At 48.0% G+C, this 18,878-nt stretch overlaps 1 protein-coding gene across 1 annotated transcript in view; it reads left to right on the top strand.

Annotated features, from left to right (window-relative positions):
• Nucleotides 1-18,878, top strand: part of polr3b (polymerase (RNA) III (DNA directed) polypeptide B) — a 105,373-nt gene that overhangs the window by 51,114 nt on the left and 35,381 nt on the right. Inside the window, exons 20-21 of the mRNA XM_084334814.1 lie at nt 16,699-16,908; nt 18,505-18,663. Of these exons, the coding sequence (XP_084190940.1) occupies nt 16,699-16,908; nt 18,505-18,663 (369 nt within the window). The remainder of the gene's footprint in view (nt 1-16,698; nt 16,909-18,504; nt 18,664-18,878) is intronic.

The following is an 18,878-nucleotide window of genomic DNA, read 5'->3' as shown; positions in this document are numbered from 1 at the left end:
TTTTTGGAATCTCATCGGCCACAGGTAAGAGCAATCTAATGTCACTTTCAGCTTGATTGTGCTTTGTTTTCATAGCCATCGCCCTGATCAGCGTATGCTGTTGTATAGGGGTGGGAATCACCAGTTTCATCACGATACGATACGATATCGATTCTTTGGACAACGATACGATATTTTCCGATATCACAAAGTCTGCCACGATACGATACGATTCGATTCAGGTGCCTGCGATCGATATGAGACGATATTATATGCCCATTTAACACAATCAGTAACATTTAAATCAACACAAAAAAAGGCAATGGAAATATCATTTGACATTTTTATTTTTGATCTCTTCCAGACATTTAAATGAAAAACAATCCTATCAGGATCCTATCCTATCACAGCGCTGTATTTTGGCTGGAAAAGGCATATTGGGAGTCAGAAGGTGCAGTACCGGCCAGATCCTGTTAGTGGGGCTATCTCGAGAATGCAGTAACTCCCCCTCCTTCCCAGTCCCTAGTTTCTCTCTATCGCTCTATCAGCTTAGCTTAGTTATCTCACGCTAACGCAACGTTAATTTCTGTATTTAACGCGACGTGGGCATAAAGGAATGGCGAGGATGGAAAGCATGTTAGATGCATTTCACCCCTTGTGGGGAAAAAAACAACAGGCACTTATTTCGGGCAAAATAGGCGGACTCTGAAGCAATGCTGTCTAACGTCTACACACGCTGAGCTACTGTTGTTGTAGCCGGGCGGATATGCTCACGAGGGGATTTTCAAAATAAGAGCATCGCAATATGAATAGATCTTTTTACGTTGCATCGATCCTATTTGATAATTGATAATAGATTGATATATCGTCCCACCCCTACTGTTGTACTAACGAATGCCGTTATTGACAATCAATTAATCAGAAACAACCCCCCCCCCTCCCTTTCATTCATGATGGAACATAATATACCGATCATATGCATTTGAATTTTTTATTGTAGCGTGTATAGGGACGAAATGCCAATGGATTAAGTATAATATGCGTCGCAGCCTATTACTAGCCTCCCAGGGATTACCCTAAACCGCTCAAAAACCACGGTATAAAACGGGAATGTATGGATGGAAAAAATATTCCTTTTTCACATCTTGAACGATAGATACTCGATGTCAAATGGGCCATAGTATTGCATCCATAGCTATAATATTGATAATATAGTTATAGCCCTGCAAACAAGGTGAGCGACTCCCATCGTTTACAGCGGTGGCAGTAGCTACTACAGGATAAGGCTAATAGCTGGCAGTCAATGAGTTAAATTTTTTTATTAAAAAGATTTTTAATATATATTAATTGGCCAAGGTATGGCTAGTGCCATACCAAAACGACACCCCTGCTCCCACTAGCCAGGTCCGCTCTCTAGCCAGGTCCTCTCACTGACCAGGTCCTCTCACTAGCCATGTCCTCTCCTAGCCAGGTCCTCTCAGGTCCTCTCACTAGCCAGGTCCTCTCACTAGCCAGGTCCTCTCAGGTTCTCTCTCTAGCAGTGTTAATTTCGTCAGCAATTTTTTTTTCTTAGTCGTGTCTCAAATGCTCTCTTTCATTTAGTCAAGTTTTAGTCAACTACAGGTCTGAGCATTTTTGTTTGTCTTTTTTGTTTAGTTTCGATTTCGTCTTTTTTGTTTAGTCTCGCCACTCAGTTATAGCCTCATAAGTTGGCGTGAGCTTTTTCTAAACAAAAAAAGTTCTGTATTCATAGTGGCTCCGCTCGGCGTCACTCATGCACTATCCTCGCATATGTGCACGCGCACTGAATAAAATTCCACAATGTACCTTTATCCCAGTATTCGTCTGACCACACCCCTCGTTAGCTTACCTTCATAAGCAGGTGTGTGGTCACCTGCTCTCCTCCTTCTCGCTTTCACCACAAGGAAGTGCCTTCGGTAGATCCCCACTTGACGTGATGTGATGGTCGGAGAAGAGTTGGAAAACAAGAGATACGTTGACATCATATCTTTATTTTCTCTCTCACTATTTTCGAGAAAATACGGCGATATTGTCTTCGTCACTGGAGTGTCTGGAAGATGGTGATCATTCTAAAAACCTCCACCGGTTTTCGTATTGGGAGCACGCCGCTACATGCCTCCCAACTACAGTCTTCCTTGCTGCGGCTGGTTGGGGTGAAACCCTCCAGCGATACAGCTGGACTGTAGGACGCGCCGCTGTTGTGAGAAGCGGTGGGTTCCAGGTTGGTGAGTAATGTTGCTTGCGAGCGCCGCTTGTCTGTTAGTGCTATGGGGGTTAGCTGACAATGTTTACGAAAACCGGCCCCAGATTTGGGTCCTTTGTTCAGCCTCTTAGGCAACGGCGGAGGACCTTGGTCTGAAGCCCATTATAGTTAACTAGTGGGCCACGACCAGTAACACTGGTGATCCCTGTGTTTCTGGACGAGTGGATGTTTCTCTGTCACCGTGTAGGCCCCGTCTTTCATATACAAATGAGAGTATACCCTCACGAGGAAATATGGGCATAGATGTTCGTTATCGGAAGATCTGTGTTCAAGTCAGCTACAGCTATGGGACTTGTGCTGGCTCCGTCGGATGTTGGTAAAATCACCGTTGTAAAACTGTGTTAACATCTCGTTTCTCTTCTCTCTTAAAAGGTGAGGAGGGTTTCAGAATGGCGGCCTGTCTGAGTGTGACTTGTTGTATCGTTGTGTACGAGTTCAGGTGATAGCTGCTTAGCTTGCGAGACCAGTCTAACTCAAGGAAGATACACCTGGCGCCATAACCAGGTACTGAAGTGCTTGGCTGCCGAACTTGAGAACAAGAGAGTAACCACCAACGCCATGCCTCTAAATGCCCAAACTACCTTCCCACGGAAAACAACCTTCATCCGGGAAGGGGAGAAACGGCGGACCAAGCCGTCACCTCCGAACTCAGGCCCACTGAACGCAGCCCGGGATTGGGAAATGCGGGTAGACCTCAGCCAGAGGCTTACCTTCCCATAGAGACGCATCATGGGCTGCTAAATGAACACGTGGTGCCACTGTGCGACACACACCCAGGCCTGATCAGCCTGTGGTGGGCCAACCTCGGCAGAGGGTGTATTGTGATAAATGGCCGAAACACCCAATGAGGTCGGGGAACACAACTGAAGATGTGTCGTACTGGTGATCATCACGTGATCATTGCCAAATTCCACCCCACTCCAACCTCATTCAATTGTTGTGCTGAATATTTAGGGATCTTTAACAACTAGTCCTATTAAGAATCCGTGCTAGTTGTGGCCTACTGTGTAGCCAGTCAGCTGTTAGCTGCGGCGCTAGCTCGCTGTGTTTACCAAGCCTGTTGTGTTACTAGGCTAGGTAACGTTAGCTTGCTGCTATCGGCCGAGAGCGGCCGTTAGCTTAATGCTACACTGTTGAACGTGCTGTGACTATAACATGTTTTAAACATTCTTGACTACGACGTCATCTTTGACAGAGGATGTTCGTCGAACCTGCCCTGAGCCAGGCCGGCGAGGACTGCGTCAACAAGGAGCACCGTAGCGGCGGGTTGGAGCAGCGAGCTGCCCGTGTCGTCAAACACAGGAGGCTGTGTTACTTCGGTGCCATGTTAGAGACTGCAATTTGCTTGATCTGCGCTCCCGGTAGGCAAGGTCCTGACCAGACCTTGAACACTTCTTCTTGCTTTCCCTTCTAAATGTTTTGTAAATAACGATGTTTTCCAAAACGAGTGTTGCTGCACTACATTTAGGATACGACGCGAGTTATGTGTGAATTGTCTTGTCACTGGTCTCCATGCAAATCGGGTTATTGTTACAGATGTGAAAATGATCTGGTTTGTTGTGTTGAGACACATTGTGTGTTCATGTACCGTGTACTCACAACTAAGGGGGTTAAACTAACCTATAAAGCTATGCTTAGTGACATATGAGTAAAGAATGATTCTTTTCTCAGCCTGTAATGACAATGAACAGTGTGTTCACATATTAACAGGTTTACCTGTTTAACTGGCCGTTTTAAGGGTAAAGTAGGAGGGTTGTGTTTCCCCCCGGTTCCCTGGGGACTTCTTCATCCTCCTCAGACATGTTGTTACACTATATTGTGTCACTGTGTGGTAGGGATACGATGTAACCCTTAGCTTAGTTGCTGGGGTTGTGCTAACCGCTTGAGAAACTTTATTTTCCTAAAGAAAAGATTGTTTGGTCGCTTTTTCGTGTGTGCTTAGCAAGGCCTGTGGCCGATACTAATCGAGAATTGTGTATTCTCTCATTATGAAAAACGGCGTTCCTCTGTAGAGTGTTTTTGCCATTTTTTGTAGGTGATAATGGGTTGTGTGTGTCGTGTGACCTACAACTGGGTTGGGCTGGCCACAGAAGCACATGTGTAAGTCTGATACCGGAGCTCTTGAGAGGGCCCTCTCTATTCTGTGTTTTTTCCTTAGTAAAAATCAGATAGCAGGTTGGCACATGCACTGTGTGAAGCTGTTAGACGCTTCATGGAGCTGACTATGACTGCGTCAAGTGCGTCATACTCTTTTTTGTCATTACATCGTATCATGGGTGTGGGGTCGTAAAGGGGTGAACTGGTAACCTTTTCTCCCCCTTTTTTCTGTTGGTCAGGGGTAAACCCACCTGTCCTTCAAGGTTCCTGTCACGTTGCGGTTCGGCACGTTACAGGGTGAGGGGGGGGGGGAGTTTCCTGGTCCCACGCCCTGGAATATTGGGCGTGTGCACCGCAGAAATTCTCCCGCCATAGAGTACGTCACTGTGCGCGTCTCTGTTGGTAGGACTTCCGTGTGCTGTTCAGGTCCATATGATGGATCTGTTTCGGGGGGTGGTCAGGGCTCCTCCTCACGAAGCTCCTATTCGGGCCTTCTGTGAGTTGGGACTCTCCTTCCATGTGAGGGAGCCTCCTCAGAGTACAGAGCCTCCTCAGATTGTCAAGGTGAGTGGAACCTCAAGAAGGAGTCCTACTCTATTGTGTGTGTATTCGATTCAATTCGATTATTGAGTGTGTATGGGTTCAGTGCCTCCTCCCCGGAGAGCCCTAAAACCAAACTTTTACATGGCTCAAGGTGCAATATATTCTTTTCAATCTGTACAGCTCGCGTGGGAAGTCTCTCTGGGGATTTCCGTCTCCTCCCTATGGGAGGGTGGTGGGATGTTTCACATTTTTACCCCGGCTGTGTAGACTGGGATACATACTGTTGGTGCTTCCTTCTTTTCTATTAAGAAGAGTTGGAGTTAGGAAGCATCACACCCCTCTTGTCGTTCCCCTGGGCGCCTTGGGGATTCAATGACAGGTCTAAATAGCCTGTTCATTGATGTGGTTGTGTCCCGACGCACGTATAGTGCTAGCTCGGGGTGTTCTGTAATCAGGCGAATGACTGGCACGCCTTGGTTGCTTGAGGTTAAAACAGCGTTTTTATAAAGCAACTGGGATGGAGGTTTTTCCTCTTCCGACGACCTGTTTTGGTTGTCGACGGATTCTCGTTCATATCTGGGGGATGATGACGGAATGGATCTGAACATATGTAGAGGGGTCTCACGCCCTGGGGGTGGGCCACCGGGCGCGGTTCGCACTGAACGTCTGGGTGGCGCCTTCTTTTCATGTTTAAGATCAACACGCATATCTTCTCCTGGAGTAGGCATGTCGGCGTGGTTAGGGCACGGGACTGGTTCTGGTCACGCTGGTCCGGATCAGTTAAACCCGTTGTCCGCCGGGGTGTGCAGATCTGCTGTTCTGGTACCCTGAGGGACTTGGGCTTTTTCAGGGGGAAAATGCCAGGTCGGTCCGGGTGTCACAGGGTTAAGCGCTATGGAGACCCTGGTTGGGTACATTTTGTACTCTGCACTGTCGTAATGGCTTACGGCCATGCCAACCTGTACACGCTCGATCTCGTCAGATCTCGGCCGCTACGCAGGTTGGTCCTGGTTAGTACTTGGTTGGGAGACCGCCTGGGAATACCAAGTACGGTGTGCTTGGGGCTGGTTCTCCATTCTTTTCGCTCCTCTCTCACGCATGGCGAAGAGGGGCCTGTTGGGGTGGTCTTTGACCTTCTCTGGTGACCCTGTGCTTCCCGTATCGCCGGGCCCGGTCCGAAGTAAAGTTTCGTCGACCCGTAGGCCTGGGTTAACCCTTTTTTGAAAACTGAAACACTTGTACTGCGGTATAGCCGGTGTATACCCGCAGGTGTGTTTTGGAGTTTTTTCTTGAGGGGTTATAGGAACAACCACCGCATTGGGTAACACCAAGGTGGTTGATTCCCTGGTGTGTTGGAGCAGTGTCAACTCCCGGGTTACCCGGTTGAGGGTGCCCCTGCACGTTCATGACGTCTGCCAATCGTGTCAGCCTTCTCTGCCTCAACCCCTCTGGGTGGGTTTTTTTTAAATGGAGGCTTGGTCATGCAACAACGCCAGCATACGCCCCTTCCGCCGGGGCGGCTGTTTTCAGCTGACTCCTTTGGCGCCTGTCTCGTCCGCAGTGCTCCAGGCTCAGGTTACAGCCTGTTGCCTGGTTTTTTCCCGGTGCGCTGCCTGCTTCCGTTGGTTAACCTTTTTTGTGTGCTTACGGCCATGCTGACTGACTGTTCTGCAGGGTCAGTGTGCCAGGTGGTGTACTATTGGGGGGACAGGGCCCGCTCGGCTGGGGGGCCTTTGTCCGAATACGCTGGCGATGTGGGGGGGCGGGGTCACTAAGTGCCCACCTGGTGGGGTCTTGATGCTGGCATCATGGACTTCTCCGGGCCCCCGTTCCAGGGGGTCCAGTCCCTTTGGTGGGTCTGGGCCTTCCTTCGCGCTCCGCTGCTACGGCCTTGCCACGGGGTTGGGTTTGCCCTTGACCCCGTGATTCTGGGGGCAGTAACGAGGTTGTTCCCTCCGTTCGTTCCCGGGTGGCATGCGGGTTGTGCGTGTGTGTAGTCGTGGGGTCAGGCCACGGTCTGCTCACCCTGTGCGTTGAGTTGCTTGAGTGCCTCTTCGCACGGTCGGGTCCGTTGCCCTCCCGGGAAACCTCCAATAGGGGGGGTGCCCTCCATTAGGGGGGGTCGGGGGGGCTCGGCCCTCCCTGTTCTGATGGTTGTGGGGGGCCTTCAGCGGGGTGTATTTGTCGGCCGGTGGCTCCCGCTCGGCCTCCCTTGTGCATGAGTGACGCCGAGCGGAGCCACTATGAATACAGAACGATAGATTATGACTATAACCAAGTTCTGTTAATAGTGGTGACGCTCGGCGTCCGATGCCGCTGCAGCCCTTGATCTCACCTTGTGGTGAAAGCTTGGGAAGGAGGAGAGCAGGTGACCACACACCTGCTTATGAAGGTAAGCTAACGAGGGGTGTGGTCAGACTAATACTGGGATAAAGGTACATTGTGGAATTTTATTCAGTGCGCGTGCACATATGCGAGGATAGTGCATGAGTGACGCCGAGCGTCACCACTATTAACAGAACTTCGCTAACGTTAGTGCTAGCTGGTTAGACTTATGTAAGCTATTTAACACAATGGCCGCCAACAACGAGTCAACTCGTTATAGCCGCCATTAGGGCTGCAACTAATGACTATTTTGGTAGTCGACTAATCTGTCTTATTTTTTCGATTTGTCGACTAATCGAAAAACAATTATATAAAAAAATTATTTTAATTTAAAAAAAATTGCACTACCTATCTTTGTGAAAGTGGCTTCTCAGCTCTGGTCCAGCTGAAGACAGAGCAGAGGAACAGATTGGACATTGAGCATGACCTCAGAGTTGCTTTGAGACTCTTGTCAGGACCAAACAACATCCCCAGTTATCCCATTAGTTCCCCCAAACTTACTGTCGGTCTGTTATGTTAAGCTAAGAAGTCTTCAGCTGGCTGGACCAGAGCTGAGAAGCCACTTTCACAAAGATAGGTAGTGCACAAAAAAAAATATATATATATATATATATAATAATAATAATAATAATAAAAAAAAAATGTATGACTAATCGATGCAACAATTCCTCGTCGACGATTTTTTATAATCGACATCGTCGATTATGTCGACTAATCGTTGCAGCCCTAGCCGCCATTGAATTCTGCCAACAACAAGTATACTCGTTATTGGATCATTATTTCTTTTATTCGCTATTTCCATTCATAATTCATCCTGCTGTGCTGTGGAAATGTGTGGCACTCTGTCTGAGATCGCCGCCTACCGCCTTGCGGACGCTATTGCACTCCATTTGAAATGATGTGGCATTGTGGCTTGTTGTCTGGGCCGAGCTGCGGTGTGTGAGCGGGGTCTAAATACTTCGGCAAGACAAGCACTTATAACACAAGCATCGACGAGGGTCCGCCCCCCCCGGGTTCATGTTCAATGCTGGATAACGTTGGATACACGATCGCGACCAGTATTATGAATGGCGATCAGATAATTGGATTATTCTTTTTGCAGTACATCATAGACAAGGTAAGGACTATATCTTATCAATCTTTCGTTGATCCGATAATTCTTTCCCCGCGATCGGGGTGTGTGTGGTGTGTGTGTGTGTAACGTATCCCGTTGGTAGCGATCAAAGCACGGAGGGGCGCCCCGCCCCCTCCCCCTTTTATGCATGCATGATGAAACATAATACCGATAATCTAGCGTTGATTTCAGATTGATTGTTGATCCAAGCGAGGAATGGCAACGTGTTTAGTGAATTGCACTAAAACGCTGTTTAGCAGCGTTTCCCGGGATTACACAGAACTACCCTAAAGCTATACTCATATTTACCACGGTATAAAACGGGAATGTATTGATGAAAAAATGATCAGTTTTTTGCAACTTGACCGGAAGAAACTCAATGACAATCGGCTATGTCATTAGATCCATAGCTATAATATTTAATATAGTTTCAGCACTACAAACACCGGCATATACCCCCATTTCATTACAGCGCTAGCACAAACGGCCATACGCCCACAGCGACCTCCGGCAGTCAATGAGTTAATGTGTTCTATTGTGGTGGATCAACATAATGTAGCGATCCGTCATGCAGTAATGTAGGGAAGAAAGAGGAGAGTTTCCTTTTCTGTATGGTGCTTTATTTCCAGCTCAATATGGGGTCTTATACAACGGCATGCAAATGTCTCGATTCTGATTGGCTGAAACAGTCATTTTACACGTCTTTATTGGCAACAATCCACGCTGCTGGCCCAGGACCCGCCCACAACCGACCCACATCACATCACTCCGCCGGATCACAAGAAGGTGGCCAATAATCTTTACAAATGGATATGTTGATGCGACTAAACGACTAAATATCAAGCGATTCTGTCACAGCGAATGTCTTAGTCGTTTAAACAATGTTGGATGATGTAATTGATGGGTCTTGAATCATTCTGTAACAAAAGAAAAATCGCGGATTGATTGATGGATTAATTTGCGATTTTTTTTCAATTTCTTTTTCCTTTCGACTGTCAGCGCTCGCTCTAGTCTCCACCCACCGCCACACACCCCCCCCACACACATACACACACACACGCACACACACACACGCACGCACACGCACGCACACACACTCTGCCTGCAACGCGGGGGATAGTCAGAGAGCTGGGTGCTGCGCTGTTCTAAGTGAGCATGGCCTATTGAGTTGATTGATTGATTGATTGCTAATTTTATTACTGTACGCTTGGTTTCCAACTGGTTAAGTTTAGGCCCTCTACAGTAGGTTTAAAAAAATAAATAAAAGAATAGGGCGAAGAAAACGTTTTTTTCCTATAGGGCAAAGAAGACTTTTTAATTTGTTTTACCTACTTTATATAGAAGCATCTAAGAATGAAGTTCTATGGAAAGTAGGTCTGCATTCCCTTAACAATTGTGTGTATTGAGCCGTACTGTATTGTACCCATTCTGCATCTGGTAATAAAATGTTCAATCAATCATTCCAATAATACACAGTTGGATGTGTTAGTTGGTTGGATGCACTTCAAGCTGCTTCCACATGAGGCAACTTCTCTCAATCATTCCAATAATACACAGTTGGATGTGTTAGTTTGGTTGGATGCACTTCAAGCTGCTTCCACATGGAGGCAACTTGTCTTTTTTGTAGTTGTGGGAACTACTTTTTCTGGCGGATGGTTTTTTCAATAAATCTTCGATTAATGTGTGTTTATTGTATAGAAATAAGGTTGGATGAATTTAGCAGTTGTATAAAAGCTTTACATCACTTGCAGTCGTGATTTGTGACCAATAAACCATGCCTAGGGGGGTCTAACGACCCTCGGCTGCGCCTCGGGCCTAACGACCACCCCTAGGCATGGTTTATTGGTCACAAACCACTCCTGCGCGTGATGTAATGCTTAATTACATGTTGTTGATACTTCCCTTCTCATACACAACACAGCTACCTGCTAATACGCTAGCTTCACAACAACAACGTAACATCCGGTCCGTCCTCCCATATCTCCCGGGGGGAAACAACGCCCACAGCATAACAGTGGTGCCCCTAAGACCATACAACTAGAGCGACACACAAAACCCCACAACATTACAATAATTCACCCACGTAACGATGTGTTGGGGATAAGGGTTCCGCACTGACAATTATGTTTGTTACTTTCCTGTCGGCAAACAAGTTCCTGTTAGCTAGCAAGTAGCAAATAAGCAGTGTTGATGTTGAATAAACGTTTAGCAAGATTTTATTTTGCAAACTACATTTTGTGTCGTAGTTTTTAGTCAACGACATTGCATGAATAATTTCGTCACGTTAGTGTCACATGATCTCCATTAACATGACGTCTCGTCTCGTTTTTGTCATTGGAAAAAGCTACGTTGACGACCATATTAGTCATAGTTTTCATTGACTAAATTAACACTGCTCTCTAGCCAGGTCCTCTCTCTAGCCAGGTCCTCTCACTAGCCACCAGGTCCTCTCACTAGCCACCAGGTCCTCTCAGGTCCTCTCACTAGCCACCAGGTCCTCTCCGGTCCTCTCACTAGCCAGGTCCTCTCTCTAGCCAGGTCCTCTCTCTAGCCAGGTCCTCTCACTAGCCAGGTCCTCTCTCTAGCCAGGTCCTCTCTCTAGCCAGGTCCTCTCTCTAGCCAGGTCCTCTCTCTAGCCAGGTCCTCTCTCTAGCCAGGTCCTCTCACTAGCCAGGTCCTCTCTCTAGCCAGGTCCTCTCTCTAGCCAGGTCCTCTCTCTAGCCAGGTCCTCTCTCTAGCCAGGTCCTCTCTCTAGCCAGGTCCTCTCTCTAGCCAGGTCCTCTCTCTAGCCAGGTCCTCTCTCTAGCCAGGTCCTCTCTCTAGCCAGGTCCTCTCACTAGCCAGGTCCTCTAGCCAAGTCCTCTCTAGCCAGGTCCTCTAGCCAGGTCCACTCTCTAGCCAGGTCCTCTAGCCAGGTCCACTCTCTAGCCAGGTCCTCTAGCCAGGTCCACTCTCTAGCCAGGTCCTCTAGCCAGGTCCTCTCTCTAGCCAGGTCCTCTCACTAGCCAGGTCCTCTAGCCAAGTCCTCTCTCTAGCCAGGTCCTCTAACCAGGTCCACTCTCTAGCCAGGTCCTCTAGCCAGGTCCACTCTCTAGCCAGGTCCTCTAGCCAGGTCCTCTCACTAGCCAGGTCCTCTCACTAGCCAGGTCCTCTCACTAGCCAGGTCCTCTCACTAGCCAGGTCCTCTCTCTCTAGCCAGGTCCTCTCACTAGCCAGGTCCTCTCACTAGCCAGGTCCTCTCACTAGCCAGGTCCTCTCACTAGCCAGGTCCTCTCTCTAGCCACGTCCTCTCACTAGGCAGGTCCTCTGCTACTGAAGAGGAACCTTTTGAGGACCAGGAATCCTTTGTGAAACATGCTCCATACAGTAGCAGTATTTATCCGATGAAACATAATACCGATAATCTAGCGTTGATTTCAGATTGATTGTTGATCCAAGCGAGGAATGGCAACGTGTTTAGTGAATTGCACTAAAACGCTGTTTAGCAGCGTTTCCCGGGATTACACAGAACTACCCTAAAGCTATACTCATATTTACCACGGTATAAAACGGGAATGTATTGATGAAAAAATTATCAGTTTTTTGCAACTTGACCGGAAGAAACTCTGACAATCGGCTATGTCATTAGATCCATAGCTATAATATTTAATATAGTTTCAGCACTACAAACACCGGCATATACCCCCATTTCATTACAGCGCTGGCACAAACGGCCTATACGCCCACAGCGACCTCCGGCAGTCAATGAGTTAATGTGTTCTATTGTGGTGGATCAACATAATGTAGCGATCCGTCATGCAGTAATGTAGGGAAGAAAGAGGAGAGTTTCCTTTTCTGTATGGTGCTTTATTTCCAGCTCAATATGGGGTCTTACATGTTGTTGATACTTCCCTTCTCATACACAACACAGCTACCTGCTAATACGCTAGCTTCACAACAACAACGTAACATCCGGTCCGTCCTCCCATATCTCCCGGGGGGAAACAACGCCCACAGCATAACAGTGGTGCCCCTAAGACCATACAACTAGAGCGACACACAAAACCCCACAACATTACAATAATTCACCCACGTAACGATGTGTTGGGGATAAGGGTTCCGCACTGACAATTATGTTTGTTACTTTCCTGTCTGCAAACAAGTTCCTGTTAGCTAGCAAGTAGCAAATAAGCAGTGTTGAAGTTGATGTTGAATAAACGTTTAGCAAGATTTTATTTTGCAAACTACATTTTGTGTCGTAGTTTTTAGTCAACGACATTGCATGAATAATTTCGTCACGTTAGTGTCACATGATCTCCATTAACATGACGTCTCGTCTCGTTTTTGTCATTGGAAAAAGCTACGTTGACGACCATATTAGTCATAGTTTTCATTGACTAAATTAACACTGCTCTCTAGCCAGGTCCTCTCTCTAGCCAGGTCCTCTCTCTAGCCAGGTCCTCTCACTAGCCACCAGGTCCTCTCACTAGCCAGGTCCTCTCTCTAGCCAGGTCCTCTCTCTAGCCAGGTCCTCTCTCTAGCCAGGTCCTCTCACTAGCCAGGTCCTCTCACTAGCCACCAGGTCCTCTCACTAGCCACCAGGTCCTCTCACTAGCCACCAGGTCCTCTCAGGTCCTCTCACTAGCCACCAGGTCCTCTCACTAGCCAGGTCCTCTCTCTAGCCAGGTCCTCTCTCTAGCCAGGTCCTCTCTCTAGCCAGGTCCTCTCTCTAGCCAGGTCCTCTCTCTAGCCAGGTCCTCTCTCGAGCCAGGTCCTCTCTCTAGCCAGGTCCTCTAGCCAAGTCCTCTCTCTAGCCAGGTCCTCTAGCCAGGTCCACTCTCTAGCCAGGTCCTCTAGCCAGGTCCACTCTCTAGCCAGGTCCACTCTCTAGCCAGGTCCTCTAGCCAGGTCCTCTCTCTAGCCAGGTCCTCTAGCCAGGTCCTCTCACTAGCCAGGTCCTCTCTCTCTAGCCAGGTCCTCTCACTAGCCAGGTCCTCTCACTAGCCAGGTCCTCTCAGGTCCTCTCACTAGCCAGGTCCTCTCACTAGCCAGGTCCTCTCTCACTAGCCAGGTCCTCTCTCTCTAGCCAGGTCCTCTCACTAGCCAGGTCCTCTCACTAGCCAGGTCCTCTCACTAGCCAGGTCCTCTCACTAGCCAGGTCCTCTCACTAGCCAGGTCCTCTCACTAGCCAGGTCCTCTCACTAGCCAGGTCCTCTCTCACTAGCCAGGTCCTCTCACTAGCCAGGTCCTCTCACTAGCCAGGTCCTCTCTCTAGCCAGGTCCTCTCTCTAGCCAGGTCCTCTCTCTAGCCAGATCCTCTCACTAGCCAGGTCCTCTCACTAGCCAGGTCCTCTCACTAGCCAGGTCCTCTCACTAGGCAGGTCCTCTGCTACTGAAGAGGAACCTTTTGAGGATCAGGAATCCTTTGTGAAACATGCTCCATACAGTAGCAGTATTTATCCGTGTACATGCACACACACACCTAATACTCGGATCAGTGAGATCTTTCATGCACACTGTTCCTCACATTCCCCCACACCCCCCCCCCCCCACCCCGCCCCCCCCAAAAAGACCTGCCAATCACTCTCTGTCACCCACACCCACAAAAATATGCGCTACTCCTTGTCAGAATACATTTCTATGTTTGATCGAGTGTCTCTATGTGCGTGTCTGCGTGCGTGCGTGTGTGTGTGTGTGTCATTGTGTGTATGCGCATGGACATCAAACACAGGGGGGGGCGCTTGCGTAGGTTCTTCTTTGTGTTGTGTGTGTGCAGAGGCCCTTTCCCTGCCAGTCACCCAGAGTGTCATTAGCAATTCATTGTGTCTGCTCTGGCTGTGCTCAGGAGGTCAGTGTGCTCAGCTGCAAGAGACCACAGAGAGAGAGCGCACCCACCAGCTCCCTGGTAACCAACACTTCCCCAAACGCCACTGCTAACATTCATAAGAGCCTCCCGCCAGCCCCACCCCCACCCCCCCTGCTCTCTCTCTCTCTCTCTCTCTCTCTCTCTCTCTCTCTCTCTCTCTCTCTCTCTCTCTCTCTCTCTCTCTCTCTCTCTCTCTCTCTCTCTCTCTCTCTCTCTCTCTCTCTCTCTCTCTCTCTCTCTCTCTCTCTCTCTCTCTCCTCCAGCCCCCCCTCTATCTTCCTCCATCCCACCCCTTCTCTCTCTCTCTCTTCCTCCAGTCCCCCTCCTCTCTCTCTCTGTCTCTCTCTCTCCCTCCAGCCCCCTCTCTCTCTTCCTCCAGCCCCCCCTCTCTCTTCCTCCACCCCCTCTCTCTCTTCCTCCAGCCCCCCCCCCTCTCTCTCTTCCTCCATCCCACCCCTCCCCCCTCTCTGTCTCTCTCACTCTTCCTCCAGCCCCCACTCATCTCTCTCTCTTCCTCCAGCCCCCCCTCCCCTCTCTCTCTCTCTCTCATCCTCCAGCCCCCCCCCCCTCTCTCTCTCTCTCTCTCTCTCTCTCTCTCTCTCTCTCTCGCTTCCACCCCCCATCTTTACAAAAACACAGACTGGAACTATATTTGGCCCAATATCCTTTGCCTTGCCTGTTTTGTGCGGACGGGCCTATACATGTGCAAATCCGGCTGTGCCGCCCGGGGCCCATTATCACAGGCTCTGTGCTTGTAGCCTGATTGTGAAGTAATAGCATCTGACAAAATGTCAAGGCCTCCGGGGAGGGCGGCCATTATGCCGTAACCTGCCGTGCTCCTCCGCCCTCCGTTGCTGCTGCACGGAGACGGTCCTCCTCAGCGGCCCCGGCCCCCGCAGGACAGCAGGATTAGAGGCTTGTAATGCGTGTTCCGTCATGAAGCGCTTGGTTTGACACGTCATGCGGATACCGTTGAGGTTCAGGGTTTTGAAAATGTTGATCTGTGTATTTATTTTAATTTAATTTAAAAAAAAAAATTAGATGCATTTCGTTTTTGAGGGGGGTCCTCAACACAAAGCATAACGTTAATAACATCCAGACAAAACAAAATATAAACTATAACAAATGATAAACAATTAAATGACGCAAAACAATAAACATACAAAGACATGAACATAGAACAAGAGCTCTCATGCTCCTAACCCCAAACCACACACCATTGCATTGATTGTATTACAAATATCAAAAAACAAAAACAAGTACATTTTAAATAATCAAGCAATGAAACCTTAGACATGGAAAGATGTAATTGATCTGAATGAGCTGGTAAATTATTCCTATCAGATGGTGCTTTAACCTCTTACCTGGCAACGGCCTGGGCCCTTTTAAGGACAATTTGCCCACCGGTGGAACACGGCACTTTGCGAGCGTCTAGCGTCTCGGGTCTACATTATACAACATATTATATATAGAATTAAAGCCCTATTTGTTACCGTTCGAGTGCCACCTCACTCGACAAAATCCGTTCAGCTTTTCTCGAGTTACATGCCATGTCGGGTGTGCGACTTGTACACGCAAGAGTCAGATTACCACCCCGACTCCCGAGGCTCTGGAACTGTCAATCATTCGCCGATTATTGGACAGGGTTGTAGCCAATGAGTGTAGCTTTCCAATGATACCCCATGTGGGGTTGTGCAATTCAGGGATCTAGGTGAAAATTTATGAGCGAAAACAGGAAGTGAAAGATACACGAAATGCATTGCCGTCAATGAGGAAATGGATTACTGGAGAGCTTTTTTCTTTGTACACAGTTGACAAATCGCTCTAAATCACCCATTTCTGAACGAATTTTTATGAAATTTTGACCTGTACTACATAAGATTTCAGGCTATGGAACCGATGTTTTTGGATATCATTTTTTTGGATATCGCAACTACTACAGAAAAACATGACTACACAATTACAAGTACAACTCAAGTTCAGCCCTATGTTACTCTATTTCATTAGCACTAAAAGTGATTTTTCTTTATTGTGTAAGAAACTTCAGAATGTTATCTTTCAAAAGAGACCAGGCTTATGCATGTGCTATAAGTATAAAGTATAAAGATACGCTTTTCAAAAAAAGTATGCAGTCCTCAAGTTCAAGTAAAAAAATTGCCACTTTTCTGGGTGACTGTTAAGAGGTTAAACCTAAAACCTCAATTTCCTTTAATATTCTAGAAAATAAATGTAATTGATTATTTGAAAAAGATACTACCGGTAAACATCTTTCAATGTCTATGGTGTATTACCTGGGGGGGGGAAATTCACGTAAATATATTTTGCATTACAAAAGTTCTATGAATGTTTAAAAACAAGGTAGGGGATCACTTACATGTTACATTTAAAAAGAAAAAAAAATACATTTAGCAAAATCCATATTTGAATGTATCCTTTGAACTCCTCTCTCAGGTACTATCGGCTACAACCAGCGGAACCGCATCGACACCCTGATGTACCTGCTGGGCTACCCCCAGAAGCCCATGGTCAAGACCAAGACCATCGAGCTGATCAACTTCGAGAAGCTCCCCGCCGGCCAGAACGCCACCATTGCCGTCATGAGCTACAGCGGCTACGACATAGAGGACGCCCTGGTGCTGAACAAGGCCTCGCTCGACAGAGGTGAGACGACTGACGTTATGGTGCTGAACAAGGCCTCGCTCGATAGAGGTGAGAGACGACTGACGTTATGGTGCTGAACAAGGCCTCGCTCGACAGAGGTGAGACGACTGACGTTATGGTGCTGAACAAGGCCTCGCTCGATAGAGGTGAGAGACGACTGACGTTATGGTGCTGAACAAGGCCTCGCTCGATAGAGGTGAGAGACGACTGACGTTATGGTGCTGAACAAGGCCTCGCTCGACAGGTGAGAGACGACTGACGTTATGGTGTTGAACAACGCCTCGCTCGACAGAGGTGTGAGACGACTGACGTTATGGTGCTGAACAAGGCCTCGCTCGACAGGTGAGAGACGACTGACGTTATGGTGCTGAACAACGCCTCGCTCGACAGAGGTGAGAGACGACTGACGTTATGGTGCTGAACAACGCCTCGCTCGACAGAGGTGAGAGACGACTGACGTTATGGTGCTGAACAACGCCTCGCTCGACAGAGGTGAGAGACGACTGACGTTATGGTGCTGAACAAGGCCTCGCTCGACAGGTGAGAGACGACTGACGTTATGGTGCTGAACAACGCCTCGCTCGACAGAGGTGAGAGACGACTGACGTTATGGTGCTGAACAAGGCCTCGCTCGACAGGTGAGAGACGACTGACGTTATGGTGCTGAACAAGGCCTCGCTCGACAGGTGAGAGACGACTGACGTTATGGTGCTAAACAACGCCTCGCTCGACAGGTGAGAGACTACTGACGTTATGGTGCTGAACAACGCCTCGCTCGACAGAGGTGAGAGACGACTGACGTTATGGTGCTGAACAACGCCTCGCTCGACAGAGGTGAGAGACGACTGACGTTATGGTGCTGAACAAGGCCTCGCTCGACAGGTGAGAGACGACTGACGTTATGGTGCTTCAGAGTTTTGTCTGTATAGTACAGTTTTTGTCCCCTGTGACATTTTTGTGTATCTTTCTTGATATCACAGATTTGGTGCATCTTGATAATAATCTTCACCTGATTTTAAATGTTGTTGTTTTGAAGGGGGGGGGGGGGGGGGATATTGCACCTCTGCACCTTTTTACACACTTTACTTTCTCATATTTCTTATATTCAGAATTATATTGTTTACACTGTTTATTTTTATCTTTATTATAATTGTATTGCCTATATTTATGTCTCTCTACTATTACCCTGCCCATACCTGTACCTCCCCTCCCCCCTCCCCCATGTTGCTATGATGCCCGAATTTCCCCAAGGGGATCAATAAAGGAATATCTTATCTTATTTACTTAACGTAACTTATGTAATTATCCATTTCACTGTACTGCCCTGCAGAAGCTAACCACAATAACTACAATCTTTTTCAAAAAGATTCTTCTCAATATCTGTTTTATCTTGTGACAAAAGTTTCAGAGTTCAGTTGCTCTGTTTTAGTGAAAAGGGGTATAAAGAATTGCAGTAACTACAAAATCACTGGATAGTCAAATAACTTTAAACTTTTTTTCAGTTCCTCTGTTTGTGTGTAGCTTCTGCAGGGCAGTGTAGCGTTACCCACAGAAAGGCTCCTCTGTGTATTAAATCAAACCCTGTTTTACATCCAGGATTTGGAAGGTGTCTGGTCTACAAGAACGCCAAGTGCACCCTGAGGCGCTACACCAACCAGACCTTTGACAAGGTGATGGGCCCCATGCTGGACGCGGCCACGCGCCAGCCCATCTGGAGGCACCGGATCCTGGACGCCGACGGCATCTGCTCACCCGGTGAGTCCCGGCAGGGATGGTGGAGATTCACTACGCTTAACCTGACTTCATCTCACCATGCTCTAGCTTCTTAAAGGAACTGTTGCTCCTGTTGCTCTGAAAATCCTGGAATAGACGTGGAATTTTTTAAATGGTGTTTTCCAGGCCTGGAAAAGTTGTGGAAATGTCCAAAACGTTTTGGAAGTGTTTGTTCAAAATCTCTGTAATGTCTGGTT

The sequence above is a fragment of the Notolepis coatsorum genome, assembly GCF_963971535.1.
Source record: "Notolepis coatsorum genome assembly, chromosome: 18".
In the NCBI taxonomy this organism is placed as follows: Eukaryota; Metazoa; Chordata; class Actinopteri; order Aulopiformes; family Paralepididae; genus Notolepis; species Notolepis coatsorum.
Note: the sequence above shows the minus strand (reverse complement) of the source record. Positions and strands in the feature narration are given on the sequence as shown.